At 52.9% G+C, this 19,234-nt stretch overlaps 1 protein-coding gene and 1 non-coding gene across 2 annotated transcripts; both read right to left on the minus strand.

The window, feature by feature from the left end:
- Positions 1–8,078: 8,078 nt before the first annotated feature.
- UBXN1 (UBX domain protein 1) lies at positions 8,079–14,888 on the minus strand. The gene is made up of 10 exons (XM_014571054.3): positions 14,768–14,888; positions 13,286–13,370; positions 11,588–11,641; positions 11,379–11,500; positions 10,899–10,965; positions 10,533–10,724; positions 10,264–10,315; positions 9,778–9,894; positions 9,051–9,231; positions 8,079–8,402 (listed from the first exon to the last, which is right to left on the minus strand). The coding sequence occupies exons 2-10, from the start codon at positions 13,339–13,341 to the stop codon at positions 8,353–8,355; spliced, it is 891 nt and encodes a 296-aa protein (XP_014426540.2). The 5' UTR covers positions 13,342–13,370; positions 14,768–14,888; the 3' UTR covers positions 8,079–8,352.
- A 2,266-nt stretch (positions 14,889–17,154) lies between these two features.
- Positions 17,155–17,220, minus strand: LOC112544985 (small nucleolar RNA SNORD104). Its single transcript, XR_003088378.2, has one exon. It is a non-coding gene; the product is annotated as a small nucleolar RNA SNORD104 (small nucleolar RNA).
- Between the last annotated feature and the right edge of the window lie 2,014 nt (positions 17,221–19,234).

Below are 19,234 nucleotides of genomic sequence, written 5' to 3' on the forward strand. Positions count from 1 at the left end.
TCCCCAGAACTCCAATAGGTTGGCCAGTATTTCCAGTGACATCATTCCGTTATTACAAAGATCTCTACTTCCTGTTTCATTGTCCTAGGGTCTTTGCGGCACGTGTACTTCCGGTTCCCCTAATTTGCGCTGCTATCTTCGGAACAGACTCCTTCCTGGGCCTGTCCCGCCGGCATGTCTCGGGCCCCGGAGCCGCGCCAAGACGCTGCGCCTCCCTCCAAGCTGCCGTTCGGGTCCTGCTGGAGCTGCCGCATCCTGTCCGGCTCGGCGCTGGTCGGAGCCGGCTTCTGGGTCTACCTGGGAGCGCGCAGGGTCCTGTCCCGGGGCTACGCCCCCTCCCCATGGAACATCGTCCAGCTCACCTTCGCCGTCAGTGAGTGTGCGCCGGGCACCGCGTGACCTGTCTCCATGGGAACCAGCCCTGAGTTCCTTGGTGGGGTCAGGTGTATTGGAGTTGACATGAGACGTCATTGACCTCGGAGTCACAAGTCACCCCAGAGCCAAGGGCCATTCCAGCTGCATGGGATCACCCATCCAAGGCGGTGTCACTGAGATAGGGGCAAGTGGGATCATGGCCCAGGGGCCAAACCATCACAGAGGGGTTACTCCTACATCTATGTTAGCTCTAAGGAGTGTTTAGGATCACGACTTAGCAAGTCCTCTCCTCCATGTAAACTATAATCTGCACAGTGATCACTCCATTCAAGTTCCTGGGGGTCATACCTTTAAGGGAGAGTCAATCCTATGCAGCCACCCCCTGATGTCTCCTTCCTGTTTTCTCCCTCCAGGTCTCGCCTGTTGGGGCATAGTCATCATAGTTGATCCAGTTGGGAAAAAGAAGTAGTATCTGTGATGAGGCAGGACAAGATGCGGCTGCTGCTTCCACCAGAACTGATTAAGTCAAGGGATGTGCATGTGGGACAAGAATATGAATGCAAGAGATGACTGTTTGCTTTTTATTATGAAAACCAGCCAATGGTAACCTGAGAGAGAAGAGGCCCATCCCAGCTCCTGCTTATGGGATGAGCCATGACTATATTTCTCCCCTTGCATGACTTGCCCTATTCCTTGAAGGTCCAGTTCTAATTTGAACCCCCCTCCCACACACACACTTTGGCTCTAGATAGGCTCATCTCTTCCACCCATCAGTCTGCTTCTCTAGAACCAGTATCTTTACAAATAGTCTTCTTTCCAGAGCTCTGCTGAATGCATTTTGTCTCTTATTCCCCCACTTCTCTATTGGGATGGGGGAGGCAGCTTTGGAGGAGAAAAATGTTCATAAAAGGACAAATTCAAACCAATATATTCTGTGTGTGAAATGTCCTGTGTCTTTTGTCCAAGAAGGGCCTGGTCCTGTGGGGGCCCAGATTCACAGCAGGGAGAGAAGCAGGAACTGTATTTCAATCTATGCTAGGAAGCAGTGACTCAAAAATGGGGGGTAGAAGGGATAATCAACTGAACAGAAGCTCCTACTATAATACTTTAGCCAAAAGAGCTAATGTGATCCTTGGCTGTATGATTAGGAGAATCTCATGTCAAAAGAGAGGCTTTATTCCCCCTGTAGCTGCCACTGCTATTAGAATACAGTACCCATTTTTGCAGTCCATGGTTCAGAAAGCACATGAATAAGCTGGAGAAGAACCACACCAATGATTAAAGGATTAGAAACCCTGCCTTGCAGTTATAGAAGCATTGAGCTCAATCTTTTCATCTTCACAAAGAGGTTAGGAGGTGACTTGGTCTGTCTACTGACATGGGGAATGAAAGTTTCATAGAAGGCTTTTTAATGTAGCGGACAAAGATCTAATAAGATCCACAAGTTGGAACTAGACACATTCAGACTGGAACAAATGTGCGGATTCAAAATGAGAGCCATTAATCATTGGAATAAGTTATCCAGACCTGGGGTGGCTTCTTTATCACTGGACATTTTTGGCCAAGTTTGCAAAGGTCTTAGACCAACTTGATAGCATTTCTGTGCAAAATATGATCTCTCTTAAATGCCACATCTGGTCAGTTCCAAAATTTTAGGGAGTGTTGTAGGCATCAAATGCCAGAAAACAAAAAAGGGAGCTGTATGAAGTCACAATTAACGCTTCTCATATAATACCCTCGTTTGGCTCCCAGACCCATTCCCCGGGAGTCCCTTGCCGCTCCCTCTGTATCAGAGGCAGCAATGCAGGGTGGCAAGGCCGAGCCAGTCTGTGAGGGGAGCCAGTTTAAAAACCAGCTTTCCTTGTGGACTGGCTGCCTGCCACCCTGTGCTGCTGCCTCTGATCAAGAGGCAGCACCGTGGAGTGGCAGCAGACCCTGTCTGTGGGGGGTCCAAGGTCCCCACAGACAGAGACTTCTCTGCAGGATGCAAAACATCCTCTGCAGGGACCTCAGACCCGTTGTGGATGGGGCTCCTGCCATGAAGCAGCCACTATCTGCAGGGAACTTGGCATGCCATGGACAGAGGCTGCTTTACAGCAGCCTCCCCTGTCCATCCCCGCCTGTGCTGCTGCCTGTGATAGAGGCAGCAGCGTGGAAGGGGGCAGAAAGCTGGAGCTGATGCTGGGGGGGAACCGCCCTTTAAGATGGCTCTCTCCAGCACTAACTACTGCCTGCCCACCCCGTGCCTCTGTAAAAGGCAGCAAGGGAAGGCAGGAAGGTCCGTGTGACTAGATATGTGTGGGGAGCTTGCTTGAAAGCCAGCTTCCTGCACGTATCAGCTCCAGCCTATCCCCTTCACCATTGCTGCTTGTCTATCAGACAGAGCAGTGAGTGGGGGGAGGCAGACCTAGTGCTAGGAGGCAGACCTAGTGGGGAGCTAGTTTTTAAGCCAGTTCCTCACAGTCATTGGCTCCTGTTCCCCCACCACCATCCTTGCTGTCTTCGATACAGAGGTATAGTCAACAAGATTAACAAATAAGCCTAGATTAAGGCAGTTGAGTACGATGTGTGTTGTATTCTGTGCCTACACCATGTGGTGTGGCCTGGAACAGCTTGTTAAGGCACGTAGAGATGGAGCAGGAATCCTCCATGAGGATATGCAGAGAGGAACTCTTTGGTGCTTCTCACAGCCTTATTCTGTCCTCCACAGTAGGACACCTTCCCACAGCAGCAGTAAGTGATATGGCATTACTGCAGCACAGCCCCCAGTGTAGATTTCCCCACTTCAAATTGATTCCTGACTAATAGCTGTTTGGTGTTGCAAGCTTCCACAGGGCAATTGCCACACACTTCTCCACTGCCAGAGAGAGTCTCATTCAGGTGTCCCTATGCTTCAGGATGGGGGAAAGCCATTTGCAAAGTTCTATGAAAGTGCAGTTGCACATTTGGAAGTTTTACAGCCACTGCTGATCATCCCATACCTGTAGTACTATGAGGTCCTACCAGCCTGTGCTTGTCTCATGGCACCAGAACCAGCGTTCCACTGTTTCCAGAGGATCAAATGCTGACTGCATGTCCAATTTTCTCCACACAAGGGGTTGCCTGTACAGTGGGCCTGTGGCACCCCAAGACCAAGATTCTTCCTCATCCTCTTCCTGGTGGAGTGTCGTGCATACACTCTTGACATACTGTATCATTAGGCACACCAAGGTACACATGAACATCACAGTGCTTTGGTACACAATGGGATCCTCAAGAGGCCATGCTCATGCTGCTGTGGCATGTTTGGGTGTCCAAGGCCAAAAAGGGTGCGAAAAGACTGTTTCCTATTGATCTCAAGCAAATAGATGAGTGCATTATGGGATGCTGATGACATGAACCCAGAAACACCCACTGCACAATTTTGGCCCCAATGTTCACTGGGAGCATAACCCAGAATGCAAAGCATCACAGGCACTGTGGGGTAGCTACCCACAATGCATCACTCTCAAAGTAAACGACTGTCTCCCTGGTGGGGACACGCTATTTTGAACTACATTGAATTCTTGCTCCCAGTGGGGACATGGACCTTTGACTTTGCAAAATCAGATGGCAAGAAATTGACCTTAATAAATTTGATCTTATGTCCTAGTGTAGATACAGGCTAACAGATTTATTAGAGCATAAACTTTTGTAGGTAAAACCCACTTCATCTGATGGAGTGGAAGTTACAGAAGCAGAGGTATAGGCTAATCAAATCAGGGTGAAAGTGACTCATTCACAGCATTTGGTGTGGAAATGTGAATATCAAGAGAGGGGAAATTACCTTTTGTAGCATGTTAACTAATTCAGAGCCTTATTCAGTCCTAAATTGCTTGTACTGAATTGGCAAATGAACTCCAGTTCAGCTGTGTCCCTTTGAATTTGGGTTTGGAAATTCTTTAAAACATCCACTCCACGTCGTCTGATGAAACTGGTTTTACTCACAAAAGACTAATAAATGTGTTAGTCTCTAAGGCTATGTCTAGACTACATAGCTTCGTCGACATAGCCATGTAAAATAGTTTATTTGGCATAGTCAAAGAAGTGGGGATGTAAATAATCCCTGCTTCATTAAAATAAAAATGGCCACTGCACCAACGATCAGCTGATCTGGCACAGCACGGCAGTCTAGACACTGTGTGGTTGACAAAGGAAGCCTCATGAAACGAGGTTTACCAGAGCAGTTGACAAAGGCTTTCTTTGTTGACTGCGCCGCGTCTAGACTGCAGCGCTGTGCTGGATCAGCTGATCATTGGCACAGCACAGCAGCCATCTTTATTTTAATGAAGCAGGGATTATTTAAATCCCCGCTTCTTTGACTATGCCGAATAAACTATTTTACATGGCTCTGTTGACAGAGCCATGTAGTCTAGATGTAGCCTGAGGTGCCACCAGACTCCTCTTTGTATTTTTCCTATAATCCCAAACTGTGTTTGGTCCTAGAAAAATGTGAACATGACACCTGGTATTAGAATCCATCTTGAATCATGTATTTTTCCTGGGGAGACTGAACAAAAGATTCCTATTTTAAGGATTCCTGCACTGGGGGAAAGCAATCAGATCTTTGTCTTCACCTGGCCTTTAAAGCTGCCCCATCCACCCTGGAAGAATACATATGAATAATCCTGAAAACAAAATGTTCTAAAGAACTCTGAAAAGCTGTAGACCCAAGGCAGAGTAAAGATCAACCCTTGAAACATTTTACCTCAGATAAGAATAGCTGTTGAGGGTAAGAATTTTCAAGTGGCAAGTTTCTTGCAGCTTGTCTTCACTACAGCGATCAATCCACTAGCAGTCTATTTATCTAATCGGCTTAGATTTAACAAATTGATCACCAAATGCTCTGCTATTGATTCCCATACTCCACCAGAACAAGAAGAGTAGCCAGGAGAGCAGCCCCTGCTGACCTTACTGCACAGAAGACACCATGATAAGTACATCGACTTCAGTTAAGCTTTTTGTGTAGCTGAAGTTGTGTACATTAGATTGATGGGTGTGGGATTTGGGTAGATAAGGCCTTAGGTATATTAGAATTAACTGGTGTCTTATTTTAATTTAGTAACTTACTTTGAACTTTGTTTTCACTTGCAATCATTTAAATCCTACATCTTATATTTAATAAAAACACTTCTTTATTATCAAGCCCAGTATAAATAATTGTAACTGGGGGGGAGGGAAAGTAACTACTGTGCATCTCTCTCTTTCATTGATAAAGGGGGCAAACCTCTTTGAGCTTGCTCAATGTAAAACTGTTACACAGGTTAAATGGATCTATTTGGAGTTTTGGTCCCTTTTGGGGTTTGGTTTCCTTGGTGCTATCAGCAGCCTCATAGTGGAGTCCTCCCAGACCTGAGCTGCTTCAGTGTCTGTGTTGCTCTGCAGGGGGGCAGTGACCCCAACTCTATATCTTGGCTGGGGGAGACCAGAGCTGCTGGCTCAGCATGACATGGTGGTGGGGAGCCCCAGTGGACAGGAGGGCAGGTAGCACTGGCTTGCTTAGCACTCTGGCAGACAACCCCAAAGGGATTTCTGCAACCCCACCAGTCACATACCCCATCTCTGCTCCTCCAGCAGTGTAATGTTGACACCTGGAATGAAATAATGGGGGCACACAGAACTATTGGTAGAGGAGGGAAAATTGGGGGGGGGGGGGACAGTGGTGTGAGAATTGTGAAGGGGAGTCCTAGAATTTCCCTTTGCTGGGGGCATTTTGGAGGATGGCAGCCAGGCAGATTTTGGGAGGAACTCAGCCTGCAGATGATACAAAGTAGATATTTCCCCCTTTCAATTTGATGGGACACCTCTCTCACATTCCCTCTACCTTTGACAGGGATGAATTTCGGGAGGCTTCAGGGCCTGCAGCCAGGTCAGCCCAGCTAAGCCCAGTGGCCTGTTACTAATCCAAACAGATGCTGGACCCAGACCAGGGTTGAGTGAACTTTTCCTCCTCATCTGCACTGGAGGAGTTTGTGATTCAGCAGCTGCTGGAAAGGTGATAAAGATAATGGACAGAGGGTTAAATTCTGCCCCCCCCCAGTGCTGTGAGGATGCAGCACTTAGTGCTTAGAGCAAAGGGCCTGCTTGGATTTACAGCTGACTCAGCACATCATTTCAGGCAGTGGTAATGAGCCAGCAAACTGGGGAGGGAAGAAGGGATGTGGAGATTAAGGCTCTGTCCAAACTACTGCTCTGATTGTAAACTCCATCCAGTACCCACAGCAAGAACTGGGCTACTTCCCCCTCCCTTAAGTGCCTAGGAGATGGGGGAGGAAGAGTCTGGCACCATCATTCCCCTTGCATAGGGTTTGGATTACAGTCCCAGCCCACCTGCAGGAAAATCTGCTCCAATAGGGCCCCAATAATGCAAGCTGCCCAAACACGGCAGGCAGGAGCCCCAGGACCAGAGTGCCCCAGGGGCTGCTGCTCCAGCAGGGAGCCCTGGAATGGGCTTCCCAGGCCCAGTTGCTTAGGGAGAGCCCTGGGACACAGGCCCTTTCTAACTTGCCCTCTATTAACTTATCTTCAAAGGCAGCTTTGAAACCCCATTCCAAGGTCAGGTCAGTGGGCCAAAGCCCTGTGCAGGGGTATCACCATCAGTTTGGCTCCCTCTGGAACCCTAATTCCGTACTGGAACCCAAACTCTCAGGCTATGTCTACATCGGCATGATCTTGAGCAAATACTCTTTAAGGCAAGAGTTCTTGCGTTAAAGTATTTGCGCAAGAGATGTGCTTTTGCGCAAGAGCATCCGTGCCGGTGTAGATACTCTCTTGCTCAAGAAAGCTCCGATGGCCATTTTAGCCATTGGGCTTTCTTGCGTAAGAACTTCATGTTGCCTGTCTACACTGGCCTCTTGCGCAAGAGGGCTTATTCCTGAGCAGAAGCATCATAGTTCTTGCGCAAGAAGCACTGATTTCACACATTAGAACGTCAGTGTTCTTGTGCAAGAACTCCCCGCCAGTGTAGACAGGCAGCATGCTTTTGCGCAAAATCATGCCAATGTAGATACAGCCTCATTTTCTCAGGCTCAGGGGGACTGGATCTTCCTAGCTCAAGCTGTTTTCCATTTCCTCACCCACACAGCACTGTGCCCCAGGCCTACAGGGACACTTTACTGACCAATGGCCAGAAATGGGTGTCACATCTCACCAGCAAGTCCCTCCCCCCCCCCATCCTGCACTACCTATCCCCCTAGGAGCAAGGGAAGTGCATCTGCTACAGAGCCTGGCAGGGCTCTGACTTCTCTGTGCACCAACCCTTCCCCACAATGCCTCCATTGAGCACCTGGGATAGGATAAGCTCACATTGCAGGGGTAGAGAGAGCACTGTCTCTCCCCACAGGTTGCCTAGGGCAGATCATCTCCCCCACATGGACACAGCCAGGCCTTTCCCCTCTGCCTGCTCGTGTGCCCTCCCAGCCTCAACCATGACAGACCCCACGCTTGGCTGGGGGGGCATCTCCTGCGATGATGGGGGCCTGTCTCCACTACTTGTGCCAGATACTGCCCAGAGAAGGCTTCTGTCCCAACAAACCTATGAAGTTTGGATTATGAATCTATGGTGGGGCCCTTTCTTGGCTGGGGGCAGGATTCTGTTCCAGTGTCCAGCCTGCTGGCTGCCCACTCCAGCTAAGCTGGGGCCTCCTTCCCACCAGTAGCAGCATGGGGGAATAATGGGTGGCAGCAGCAGAACAGATGATGTTTATTAGTGTCCCTAGTGCTGCGGCTCGCACTGTGGCACACCCCCAGGGGGTGGACACATGCCCCTCATCCCCCCCCACCAGCTGTTCTGCTGGGATCCAGTCCTGAGGAAGCAAAATGGTCAGTCACTTCTCTGGGCTCAGATGGGCAGGGGGAGGGGCAAAACCACATTGTGAGGGAGGCAGAGGGAAGCATAGGAATTGAGGGCCGGGGTGGGGAGGGAGCTCCGGTCACAGCACGCATGAGCCAGGGCGTCCTTCAGCTGTTACACTTCTTGGCCACGATGAGAACGGCCGAAGGCACCAAACCTGTGGGGGCAGGAGACAGGCTGAAACTAGGAACTGGGTGCATATGGGCTGTGGAGGGAGCACACACTCACCCCTGGGGCTGGACAGGTTTGATCCCTGGGAGCAAGAGCAACTTCAGCAGGGAGGGGTCTGAGCTGGAAGGGCCCTAGGGGCTCTGTGGTTTGTATCTTCCCCAGCATCCTGTAGTGGCTGGTCCAGGAATGGGCACAGCATCTCTGTGCAGAGATCCTACAGGGCCATGGCCCACCGTGCCCAATGGAAGACAGCAACATAGACAAGGCTGGCTCTTGCAGTAGGTTCTCTGATTGCAGCCTGAGCGCCTGTCCCCAGCACCAGCCACAAGCAGGCTCTATACCCTCCCCTCTCTCATGGGGGCCTCAAAGGAAGAGCTGGATGGTCCTGCAGGCATGAGTCTCGTGCCAAGATCAGTTCTCAAAGGACTCACCACTGTTGCTTAGTGGTTACGGTAGCAGGGGCTGGGAGTCAGGACTCCTGGGTTCTGTTCCCCAGCTCTGGGAGGAGAGTTGGATCTAGCAGGTCAGAGCAGGGCAACTGGGAGCCCGGACTTCTGGTTCTGTTCCCCAGCGCTGCTGCTATCTGTGCCCTCAAGCCAGTCACTTTGCCTGCCCCTGTCATCCCCAGGCTCACCCAGCTCCTGCAAGGGCTTCTCCATGTCCTCATCGGTGAAGATGCGGCGAGGGAAGCTGGTGAGGAGGTGGAAGGGCTCCTCGCCATCCTTGCGGTTCAGCTCTATGTACAGCCGCACAGCTGCCAGCTGTTCCTTGGCCTTGAAGGTTTGCGTGAGCGACGTCCCGTCCAGCAGCCTCACCTGACAGGAGGGCAAAAGGGGCTGGGTCCAAATCCCATGGCACCATAAGGCAGCATGCTGGGATGCATAGTCCCTCCACACTCAGGAGAACTGCCCCTGTTTCACTGTGGTGCACCCCGGGTGTGACTCCATAAAGTGGGGGGCTTCCTCCCGAGTAGCAGCAGAAAGCCAGATCAGGGCCAATATCCCAGTGACTGCCTGGTACCAATGCTCCCTCTAATCTTTTCCATCAATTTATGGATTTTTTCCATCCATGCATGGAATAACTTTATGTGCACCAAGGCATGTGCAAATGTGCACCCCCAGCAGAAACAAAACTTTGCTGTGAGTCCTCTGCTAATCAGCTGGGTGGCATCAGAATCTCTCCTGAGCATCTGCACAAGGGCAAAGCTTACAGGGAACAGTACCTGGGACCCCAGGCGGAAGCCCCCTGGCAAAGCCTGTTGTCTGCACCCTCCCAGTAACCCACAGCAAGGGTGGGGGAAGGGGTGTACGGGGAACAGGTGGACGAAGCACAAGGGTCTGTGGAGCTGCCCCTCTGGTTACCTGTATTCGACATTGGTCGTACTCTCTCTTTGTGGGCGGTTCCTGGCTGGGTGATGAGGGCACCAGCGTCACTTGCACTGGTTCAGCTGGGGCCTGAGAGCTGCTGCTACCTCCAAACTGGATGGGAAAGGTGCATGGAGAGGGCCAGGCATTAAGACACAAGTAGGTTCCCCTTCCAAACCCAAGCTGATTTCTCCAGGCTGCCCCAGGACCGTTCCCAGCTGCTTCGTAGTGCTCTCACAGCCTCCCACACCAATACCCTGCAGCCTGAGGGGAAAGCCACACCCAAGGCATCTCCCATCTACCTCCACATATATGGGGCACAAGGCAGGGAGCTCACATAATGATTGGGAGCCTCCAGAACTCCACCCCTTCATCAACCTTTCCCCCACAAGCCTCTTTGCCCCACCCCCTAGCCTAATGGACGGCAGTAGCAGGTGCCATTATGGGGGGCATGGATCCCATCCAGCCACTGCTGCTCCTTACCTTCTTGGCTCGCTCTGCTTTGTCCCGCTCAATCTTCTCACGCACCCGCTGCCTGCAAGAACAGACTCAATTAAGGATGGGCCCACAGCATGTCATGGAGCTGTGTTTCTGCTGTAACATCACAGCAAGGGTAGGTTCCATGTCCACATCACTCCTCACCTTCCCCCACTCTGCACCTTCCCCCACTACATCCCATCCCATTGCCCCCCACTCCCTCAGCCTTCCCTTGCTCCCCACACATCCCCATCCCACTCTCCCCCAAATCTCACTTGGCCAGCTTCTCCTCCATCTTCTCCCTGCGCCTCTCCTCTGCCATCTTCTTCATCTCGTCCTCCTGCAGCTTCTGGCGGATCATGGAGAGCTCCTGGCCCTGCTTGCGCCGCTGCTTCTCCCGCTCAATGGTCTCCCGCTTCTCCCGCTCCTCCCGCTCCCGCTGCTTCTGTGCGATCAGTTCCATCATTCTGTCGGAGGGACAGGAGTGGGCACCCCCTTCCATGCTCCCCTCCTCACAGGACCCACAGGAATCAAGCCCCCTTGCTCTCAGAGCTATGCTTCCCATCATGCCACGCAGCTGGCACCCCAGGGTACACATCTCTCCCTGTCAGACAGGAAAGGGGGGGAGGGGCCTTTCCTACCGCTTGGTCTGTTCCCTCTTCTCCTCCTCAGTCAGGGGGTGCTTGTCACCTTCCTCCGCCATGAGATCTGTAGAGAAAAGCCTCTTATCCTCTGCTCACAAACCAGCACCCCTTGTTCCCCACATTGGGGTACATGGGCAATGGGCAAAGCAGCTGGCATCAAGGTGGGACCAGCATCCTTCAGAACCCGTCACTCCAGGAACATGGACGTGGAATGAGGGGACAGACATGCCACACCCCTGGCTGAGAGCCTAGACTACCACAGGACTCCCAACCTGCCCCTCCTGCAGGCAAAACCCTTCCCCCTAGCTCAGTGGAATCGCAATGAGCCGAGAAGGGGTCACTCCAGAAAGGAACAGCCAAGCAGGCAAGACCCTGATGTGCATGGGTCATGGCCCAACCTAGAATGTCCCACAAGTCAGGCTGGGCAGTTTCTCTCCTCCCCCACTAGCCCAGGCAGCTCCCCAGGGCAGTTCAAACCTGCTGTGGCTTCCATGGTCTCAGGGGTGCTTCCCTCAGGGGGCTCCTCTGTGCCCAAGACATGGCCCTGGGGAGCCACGTATGGCTCATCCAAGTCTGGATCGTTCTCATGCTCCATGAGCCTTTTGAGGGGGAGAGAGAAACATCAGCAAGGAAAGGCGGAAGGGCAGAAAATGCAGACAGATCTAGGGGAGAGGGCCCCAACGCACCAGTCCATGGCCTGCTCGATGCCTTGGTTCCCGGTCAGCGCCAGCGCCTTCTCTCTGAAAGAAACAGACAACCGTGGCTGAGTTCCAGCCCACAGGAATTGCAGATGAATCGCTGCCCCTCCTGCACAGCAGCATCCTCCCTGTGAAATGCTTCAAAGAGCAGACACAGATAGGCAACTCACCAGGATGACCCACAACACCATAGTTTGGCCTCCAGCCTGGACGTTTGTCTTCCCACTCCGGCTAACTGACAGAACATTACCCCAAGCTGGAAGAGGGTGGGCCCATGGCTGTCAGCGTAATGCCAGGCAAAGGGGACTCAGAAGGAAGTACAGAAGGGCCACATGCTAGGCTGGATAACTGGCGAAGGCTTTGGGAGGACTAGAATGCTGGCATATTGTCTCCCAGCTGCTTACTCCTGTGGGTGGAGAGGCACAAATAGCTCCCTTCTCTCACAGCGCTGGCCCTTCCAGACTCTCCAAGTGCCTGGAAAGACCTACCCCCTTCTGCTTATGGCCTTGGTGAGATCTGGGTGCTACATTTTAAACTGGGTGTTGAGTCATTGAAGAATCTGAGGAGTGGTGCCACAAAAACAATTCTAGGGCTGAATGAAATGCTGATGGTGAGAGATTGATAGAGCTCAGCCTGTTTAGTTCACCAAAAAAGACAACAACAGTGACCTGACTCGTGAATACGTAGCAGGAGAAACTAGCAGGCACTGGAGGGTTCTTTAATATAAACAGAGACAGGGAGAACAAGAACCAATGGCTGGAAGCTGGCACCAGGCACATTCCACACCTAGGGAGGGTGATTAACCGTTGAAACAAGCTGCCCAGGGCAGGGGTGGATTCTCTATCTCCAGCCAAGGCTGGCTGCCCTTCTGGAAGATGCTTTAGTCAAATGTGAGTAACCAGGCTCAGTGAAAAGGTAAGAGAGAGATTCTCTAGCCTGTGCTACACAGCAGGGCAGACTAGATGATCTAATAATCCCTTCTGGCCTTACACTATCACAGCACCTAGAAACCCTCTGAAGCACCCTGGGAGACAGGGCTATAAGGACCCTGGATCTGATTCAGCTGGGCCACTGCATCCTGCTTTGATACAGCTAACAGTCTTGATTTCAGACAGACCCTGCTCTTGGCTCTTGCGGGCTGGTCTCCCAGTACTGTTCATGAGCTAGTGTCCAAGATGTTGGGGGTTATGAATGCAAGTTAAAGAACATCAAGCTGGCTCCAGCCCCTACTTTGATTTACCAAGGGAATACAAAATACAGACCATTACTCAGAGTCTCTGACATGTGACACAACCAGTATGCAGCCCTGGCCCAGGGAAACATGTTATAAGTATTTCTTGTTTAGGCTGAAGAAATCAGGATGTGGGAGGAAATGCAGGAGAGAGAGGCATTATCTCTGCTATGCTGATGGGGAAATTGAGGCAAAAAGCCCCATCCTCTAACCCACTAAACCCCACTCTCCTCTCAGCACTGGGGATAGAATTCAGGAGTCCAGCTTTCAACACTAGATTTTTCTTTCCCCTCAAAGACCATTCCCATGTTGCACCAGATCACTTCATTCTGCTGTTCTACAGCCACAGACCATGATCCCCAGTCACCAGCAGGGAGTACCCTGACCAAGTCAAGATGCAGGGGCAGCCAAGGCAGCCAGTGGGTGACTGGAGAAGGAATGGCAGGCATACATACGCTCTATTGTGGGGGAAGCCCATCTCGATGAGACTCTCCAGTGCTGTGCACTCCATGATGTGCTGTTCTGGACCCAGCTACCTCTCTGCAAAGGGAAGAGATGGAGACGATGTATTACAGGACAGCTCCATGAGGAGAGGTGATTGCTAAAGGACAAGGTGGGACAGCTGGAGGAAATGACGTGATATGTGGCACATCCACTACTTGAGAGGTTCCTTGGGCCTGGATGGCACTGGGATGCTCTATCCTCTAACCCAGGGCTACTCAATACATGGCCTGTGGGCCACATGTGGCCCACAGCCTGTTTGTTTGTGGCCCACGGTGCAGTTTGCATTTACGCTAAACTCAACACGTGGCAGGGAGCTGAATCAAAAAAGTAGTCAATATAATGGTCTTCTGTTGATATGCGTTTTAGTAGTTAAATTCCTGAACTGTCATTGCTCATTAAAAGTGCTGTCATATGGGTGGACATTGGGTAAATATTGCATTTTATTGATATCAGCAGAACTGACTTAAATTGGGCCTGTGTGTTGTGTAATCTTTCCTTAATTTTTGTATTCATTCTTGTCACTGTGAAAGAAGCTATTTGCATATATATGCAACCACACTTAAGTTGTGGCCCTCAGCAGGTGTTGTATCACTGTGGCCCCCAGAGCTTCCAAAGTTGAGCAGTCCTGCTCTAACCCATTAGATGCCACAACCCTCCCAGTGACAGGAATAGAAGCCAGCAGTACTGGCTCCCAGCTCCTGCTAGAGCTTAAAAATCCCCGGGACTCTCATAACTTATGCTGCTGCAGTGAGATTTGCCCCCCATACTAAGCAGCATCCCACAAGGGGATACAGGTAGGCGAGGGCCCAAAACCCAAGGCAGACAAGGGTTGTGGCCAGATCCCGAGCAGTGCCACTGGGGTCTCTGGAGAGGTGCCCAGGAGTTAGAGAGAATGGGATGAGACGCCATTTATACCTCCCCTAGTCATTGGTTTAAAGCTTGGGTTAAAGTTTATCATCTGCAACTAATGACTTGATGTGCCCAGCTCACAGCTACTCTCAGGTATTGTCACCAGGGTGAACTCGACCCCGTGCACCACCTCTGCACATCTGGTGACACCACCTCGGATGGAGACTCTGTGCTATCCCTTCTCTACAGCCTCCACACCCAAGCACAGCCCCCCGCACAGCCCCCAACCCCTCCATCTCCCCCCCCGCACAGCCCCCAACCCCTCCATCTCCCCCCCCCGCACAGCCCCCAACCCCTCCATCTCCCCCCCCCCGCACAGCCCCCAACCCCTCCATCTCCCCCCCCGCACAGCCCCCAACCCCTCCATCTCCCCCCCCCGCACAGCCCCCAACCCCTCCATCTCCCCCCCCCAGCCCCCCCTCGGTTCTCCTGAAGTTCCCCGAGGGCCCCTCCTCTGCAAGGCCCCCGCGCTGCCTGGGCGGAGGCAGGTCCCGGGGGGAGGAGGGGGTGTCCCAGGAACTCACCGGGTCCGACTCCTCCCTGGGGCCCCAGCACCGGAAGCAGCGAGACTCACGCGGCCGCTGTGTTTGGTCATGTGAGGGTTCGGCAGACGGCAGCCGCTCAGGGACAAATGGCTCCGTCCTGCGCTCACTCTTAAAGGGGCAGAGACTCCTTCCCCAAATCCCCGAGCCTTCCCCGCCCTCCCCCGATCTGGGAGTGTAGAGGAATTAAGTAGTTAAATTGGGAGTATCGAGCTGCCTGCGTTACATCCCTAACTCTGCCAGTAATTCACTGGGTCACTCGGAGTGAGTCATGGCCCCACTTGCTGCCTCAGTTTCCCTACATCTAAAGTTAAAACCAACCCATTCATAGGTGTATAAGCCACACTACAATCGCGGGTTAGGACACAGAATAACCTGAACAGAGAAAAACACATCCTGCTATGCTCACTCTAAAATGACCCCTTCTCCCCGTCATTCATGGAACCTTATCCTGGCTTCCTCACCACAGGGTCTATCAGGGCCAGCCTCTGTCTATATCACTGAGCCCATACCAGCATGATCTGGTCCCCATCGCCATAGCATCTGACTGCCTCACAGTCTTTACTGCACATATCCTCACACACCTCTGGGAAGTAGAGCCAGACCAATAACCCCATCGAGCAGCACAGGAATTGAGGTGCAGAAAGACTATATGACTTGTCCAAGGCCACACAGGGAAGTCTGTGGCAGAGCTGGGTTTCCCAAGTTTCAGACAAGTGCCCTTATCAACAACCCATCCTTCTTCTCTGGTGCCAGAGGAAAAGAGCTGATGACCCTGATGCCCATCCCAAAGCTTTAGACCTGGGGTTGCCAAACTTTTCAAACCAAAGAGCCAAACTACATCAAAATTCAGAACAAGTGGTCAACAAAGAACCATATATGAATGCCCATTTGCATAACTGAAAATATGCAACTTAATATTATTGATGATTGATATTATGATTAATAGCATACATGAAACATTGTACTCAGACTTCATTTAATGGGACTTCTGCTGATGCATCTTTTTGCACATTTCTTTGAAGTTTACATCATACCTGTCAAGTCCAGCTTCATGCACACATTCAGGCTGTCTTCTGTCAATCTTATGGCAGGGGGCTGGCTCTGAAGAGGTGGGGGTACAGGAGTCTGGGTTGGGATGTATAGGGGGCTCAGGGCATAGGGCTGGGGTGTGTGGGAGCGTTATGGCAGGGTGTGTGTGTGTAGGAGTCAGGGTTTGGGGAGTATAAGGGACACAGGGCAGGGGATTGGGATGTGCAGGGAGCAGGTGCCTGCAGCTAGATGGGAGCCAGACAGCAGGGCCTGTCCCAGGACAATTGCCCGATTGGGGCCTTGTAGGTCCCAGCTCCAGCACATGGGGTAAGCTGCTTGCCACAGAAAAGCTGCACCATAGCCCAGCTCCAGGACACAGCTGTGGGGGAAGCAGCACTAAGGACTGACTGGCCTCAGCTCTGCCTCCTCTGGAAGTATGGAGCCACCCCACCATACATACCTTGCTGTGGGGCTCATGGTCATGGTCATTGGTGGCCCTGCTGGGTGCCTGGCCAAGAGGGAGGGTGCAGGAGTTGGTGTAGTGTGTGTGAGGAGGATGGGCATGAAAAACACCAACTCCCAATGACCACAATTTGACCAACGGATGCAGTTGAGAATGCCTCCAGGTAGCATGTGTGTACTCTGCCTTTCCCCAGTCAGTGCTCTCACTCTACCAGAAGGAAAAGGGTACAGCCTCTGTAGCAGGGAAAGACAGGACTCAAACTCACACTCCCAAGTGCAAGAGGCAGCTGGCTGATCCATTAGGCCATCCTCCCCCATGTCAGCTCATACTTGCACCCAGCAGGGCCAAGTGGATCAGTTTAATCATGCTCTGAGTGTTGCCCTGATACCAACCTGTTGCTTGATCTTGAAAGCTCGGCCAGGCCCGGCCTTAGGGCATGGCGAGTGAGGCAGTTGCCTTGGGCCCCATGCATTCAGGGCCCCGCGGCTCCACACATTCAGGGCCTTGCGCTGCCCAGCTCCTGGCCCTGCCAATCCACCCACCCACTCACTCGCTGCTCTGATGGGGAGCTGTGCGGCCATGTGGCTTAGCCATGCTGCCTTGGGCCCCACAACCTCTTTGGCTGGGCCTGAGCCCAGGTCGGGTTCTAGCCAAATAGCACTAGATATGAATGAGCTTTTCCTCTTGCACCACTGCCTAGCTGGTGAAGCCATGAGAGGGACACTGCGCCCACTCAAAGGCAGTGCTGTGCTGCTCAGCAAGGAAACCAGCTCAGAGATTTTGTTGCTGGTTTATTGAATGTTCTTCTCCCATTTACAAGTGCAGGTCAGCAGAGACTCTGGGCAAAGCAGGCCTGAGGGACCCAGCACCAGGGGCTCAGACTTGGTTTCACTTCATCTGTGTCAGAAGTTCTAACACGTGTAAGGACAATCATCATGGCAACCAGCGCTGGCAGGTCAGACCCTTTCCATGGCAGCTGCCTCCTACCCTGGGCAGAACACCTCAGGCCCACCCTGACACCCTCCCCACCCCGCCAGAGCGAGCACCCCCCCCAAGTCCTGCCAGGACACCCCAACCTCCACTTCTCCTCACAGGAGTCATGGGATGACCCACTCCCAGCTCCTAAAGCAGATTGGGGCCCATCCTCTGCTGTGCTCACCTCCCACACTGTGCCACAGAGGAAAGGGGAGTAGGGGCTGCAGCCGCTGGTACTTATAGTCCAGGTGCCTCAGCAGGCACTGCCCCTTCTCACCAGCAACCAGTAAAAGTAAGGCCCGGGACAGGCAACAGGCAATGGTTTGACATCAGCGGCCATTCCTCACACAGTCTGGCCCATTCTGGCCCATAAGGAAGGGCCAAGTAGGCCTGAACTGCCCGAACTGGGGCATGCGGGACCCGCTTAGGCTGGCTTCAGTCAGTCTGCATCTAGCCGCCCTGAGATAACGGGTCCAGCTCTGTGTCCCCCTAGACTGGGCTCAGAGTGGGGGCTCAGAGGAGCTGAGAAAAATCTCAGTAGCAGGGCCTTGGGTTGGAAGCAACCTGGCTGTGCCAAGACTGTCTGAGTCAGATGGTCCCCTTGGGACCAGCAGGAGCTTGTTCAGATTTAGCAACTCCAAACCCAGTGATCATTGCTCTATTGCAGGGGTGGGCAAGGGGGCACCCCACAGGCTGGATCCAGCCTGTGGGTGACTTGCCACTCCCCTGCCCCCAGACCAATCAGGGCCTTTGAAGTCTCTTGCTTCCTGCCCTCACGCAGGCTCATGGAGTGAGAAACTTTGCATGCTCCTTCCACCCTCAGTCTCTGATTGGCCTGGGGGTGGGGGAAGCTTGTGAAGTCTTCTCCTGCCCTGCAAGGGAGCAGGTGCCTAGAACTGCCAGTATAACTGCCACAGTGTGGATTTGAACCCAGGACTGTCTGAAGCTTAGTGTAGGAGCCTCTACCACTTAAGCTAAAAGCCAGCTGGCTCTCAGCTTAGGATGTAGAGCTCCCTTGTTCTTATCTCTCACTGTAAGTGGTCAAAGTGCCACTACATGGGACAGTGACCCACACTAGGTATGTGGGTTACACCAGCTGTTCAGAACAGCTGGCAGTTCTCTCTAGGTAGAGGAGATGGGGGCAAAAACTTCATGTGCTCCACTTAGGGTTGCCAGGTGTCCGGTATTCTACTGGACAGTCCGGTATTTGCACTCTCTGTCCAGTAAAAAAAATCAGACAATACTGGACACGTGCAATGTCCGGTATTTTCTGATTTTTCCAGCTGTGCACTGGACGGAAGCCTGGCGTGGGCAGGGGGAGCAGCTGGGAGTTCCAGCTGGGAGGCAGAGCCGCGATTGCCGTTGGGAGCCCTCAGTTGGTTGAGTGTGAGGAGGAGGGGAAGCCTTCTCCTCACTTGTGTTGCCGGGAGGCTGCGCGGGACAGGCAGCGCCCCGGGATCTGCAAGTGTCCAGATGAGTCCCACTCAGCGCCGGCCGATTTGCTCACCCCCCATCCCTTCCCGGCCGGCTGGTTCTCCCCCACTTCCCCTCCTGATCTTCCCTGGCCAGCCCCCCTCCACCGCCCCCCAGCTCTGCTTCCCGACGGCCCATTCCGCTTCCTGATCTCCCCTAGCCAGTGCTGCTGCACTGCCCCCCTCCAGCTCTGCTTCTCACCCCCCTTCCTCCCGGCCCCCTCTTCCTCCTGGCCCCCGAATCCCCCCAGCTCTGCTTCCCGCCCCCCTTCCTCCCGGCCAGCCCCGCGGCCCCCGACCCCCCCCAGCTGTGCTTCCTGCCCCCCCTTCCTCCCGGCCAGCCCCGCCCCCTCCCAGACAGTCCCCTCACCCACCCACGATCAAGTGTGTTTGTTTTTTTTGGGGGGGGTCTACCTGGTAACCCTAGCTTCACCACCCACAGGTCAATCAGGGTCTGTGGGAGGGGGAGCATGAAAATGTCCTGGCCCTGCCTCTTCTGCCAGAGGC

The sequence above is a fragment of the Pelodiscus sinensis genome, chromosome 11, assembly GCF_049634645.1.
Source record: "Pelodiscus sinensis isolate JC-2024 chromosome 11, ASM4963464v1, whole genome shotgun sequence".
Taxonomy (NCBI): domain Eukaryota; kingdom Metazoa; phylum Chordata; order Testudines; family Trionychidae; genus Pelodiscus; species Pelodiscus sinensis.

Coding starts and splice junctions, on each gene's coding strand:
- UBXN1 (XM_014571054.3), bottom strand. CDS start 13,341: ATGGAGTGCACAGCACTGGAGAGTCTCATCGAGATGGGCTTCCCCCAC. Junction 10,725..10,898: donor AAGAGGGAACAGACCAAGCG/GTAGGAAAGGCC, acceptor TCCCTCCGACAG/AATGATGGAACTGATCGCAC. Junction 9,895..10,263: donor AAGCAGAGCGAGCCAAGAAG/GTAAGGAGCAGC, acceptor TTTCCCATCCAG/TTTGGAGGTAGCAGCAGCTC.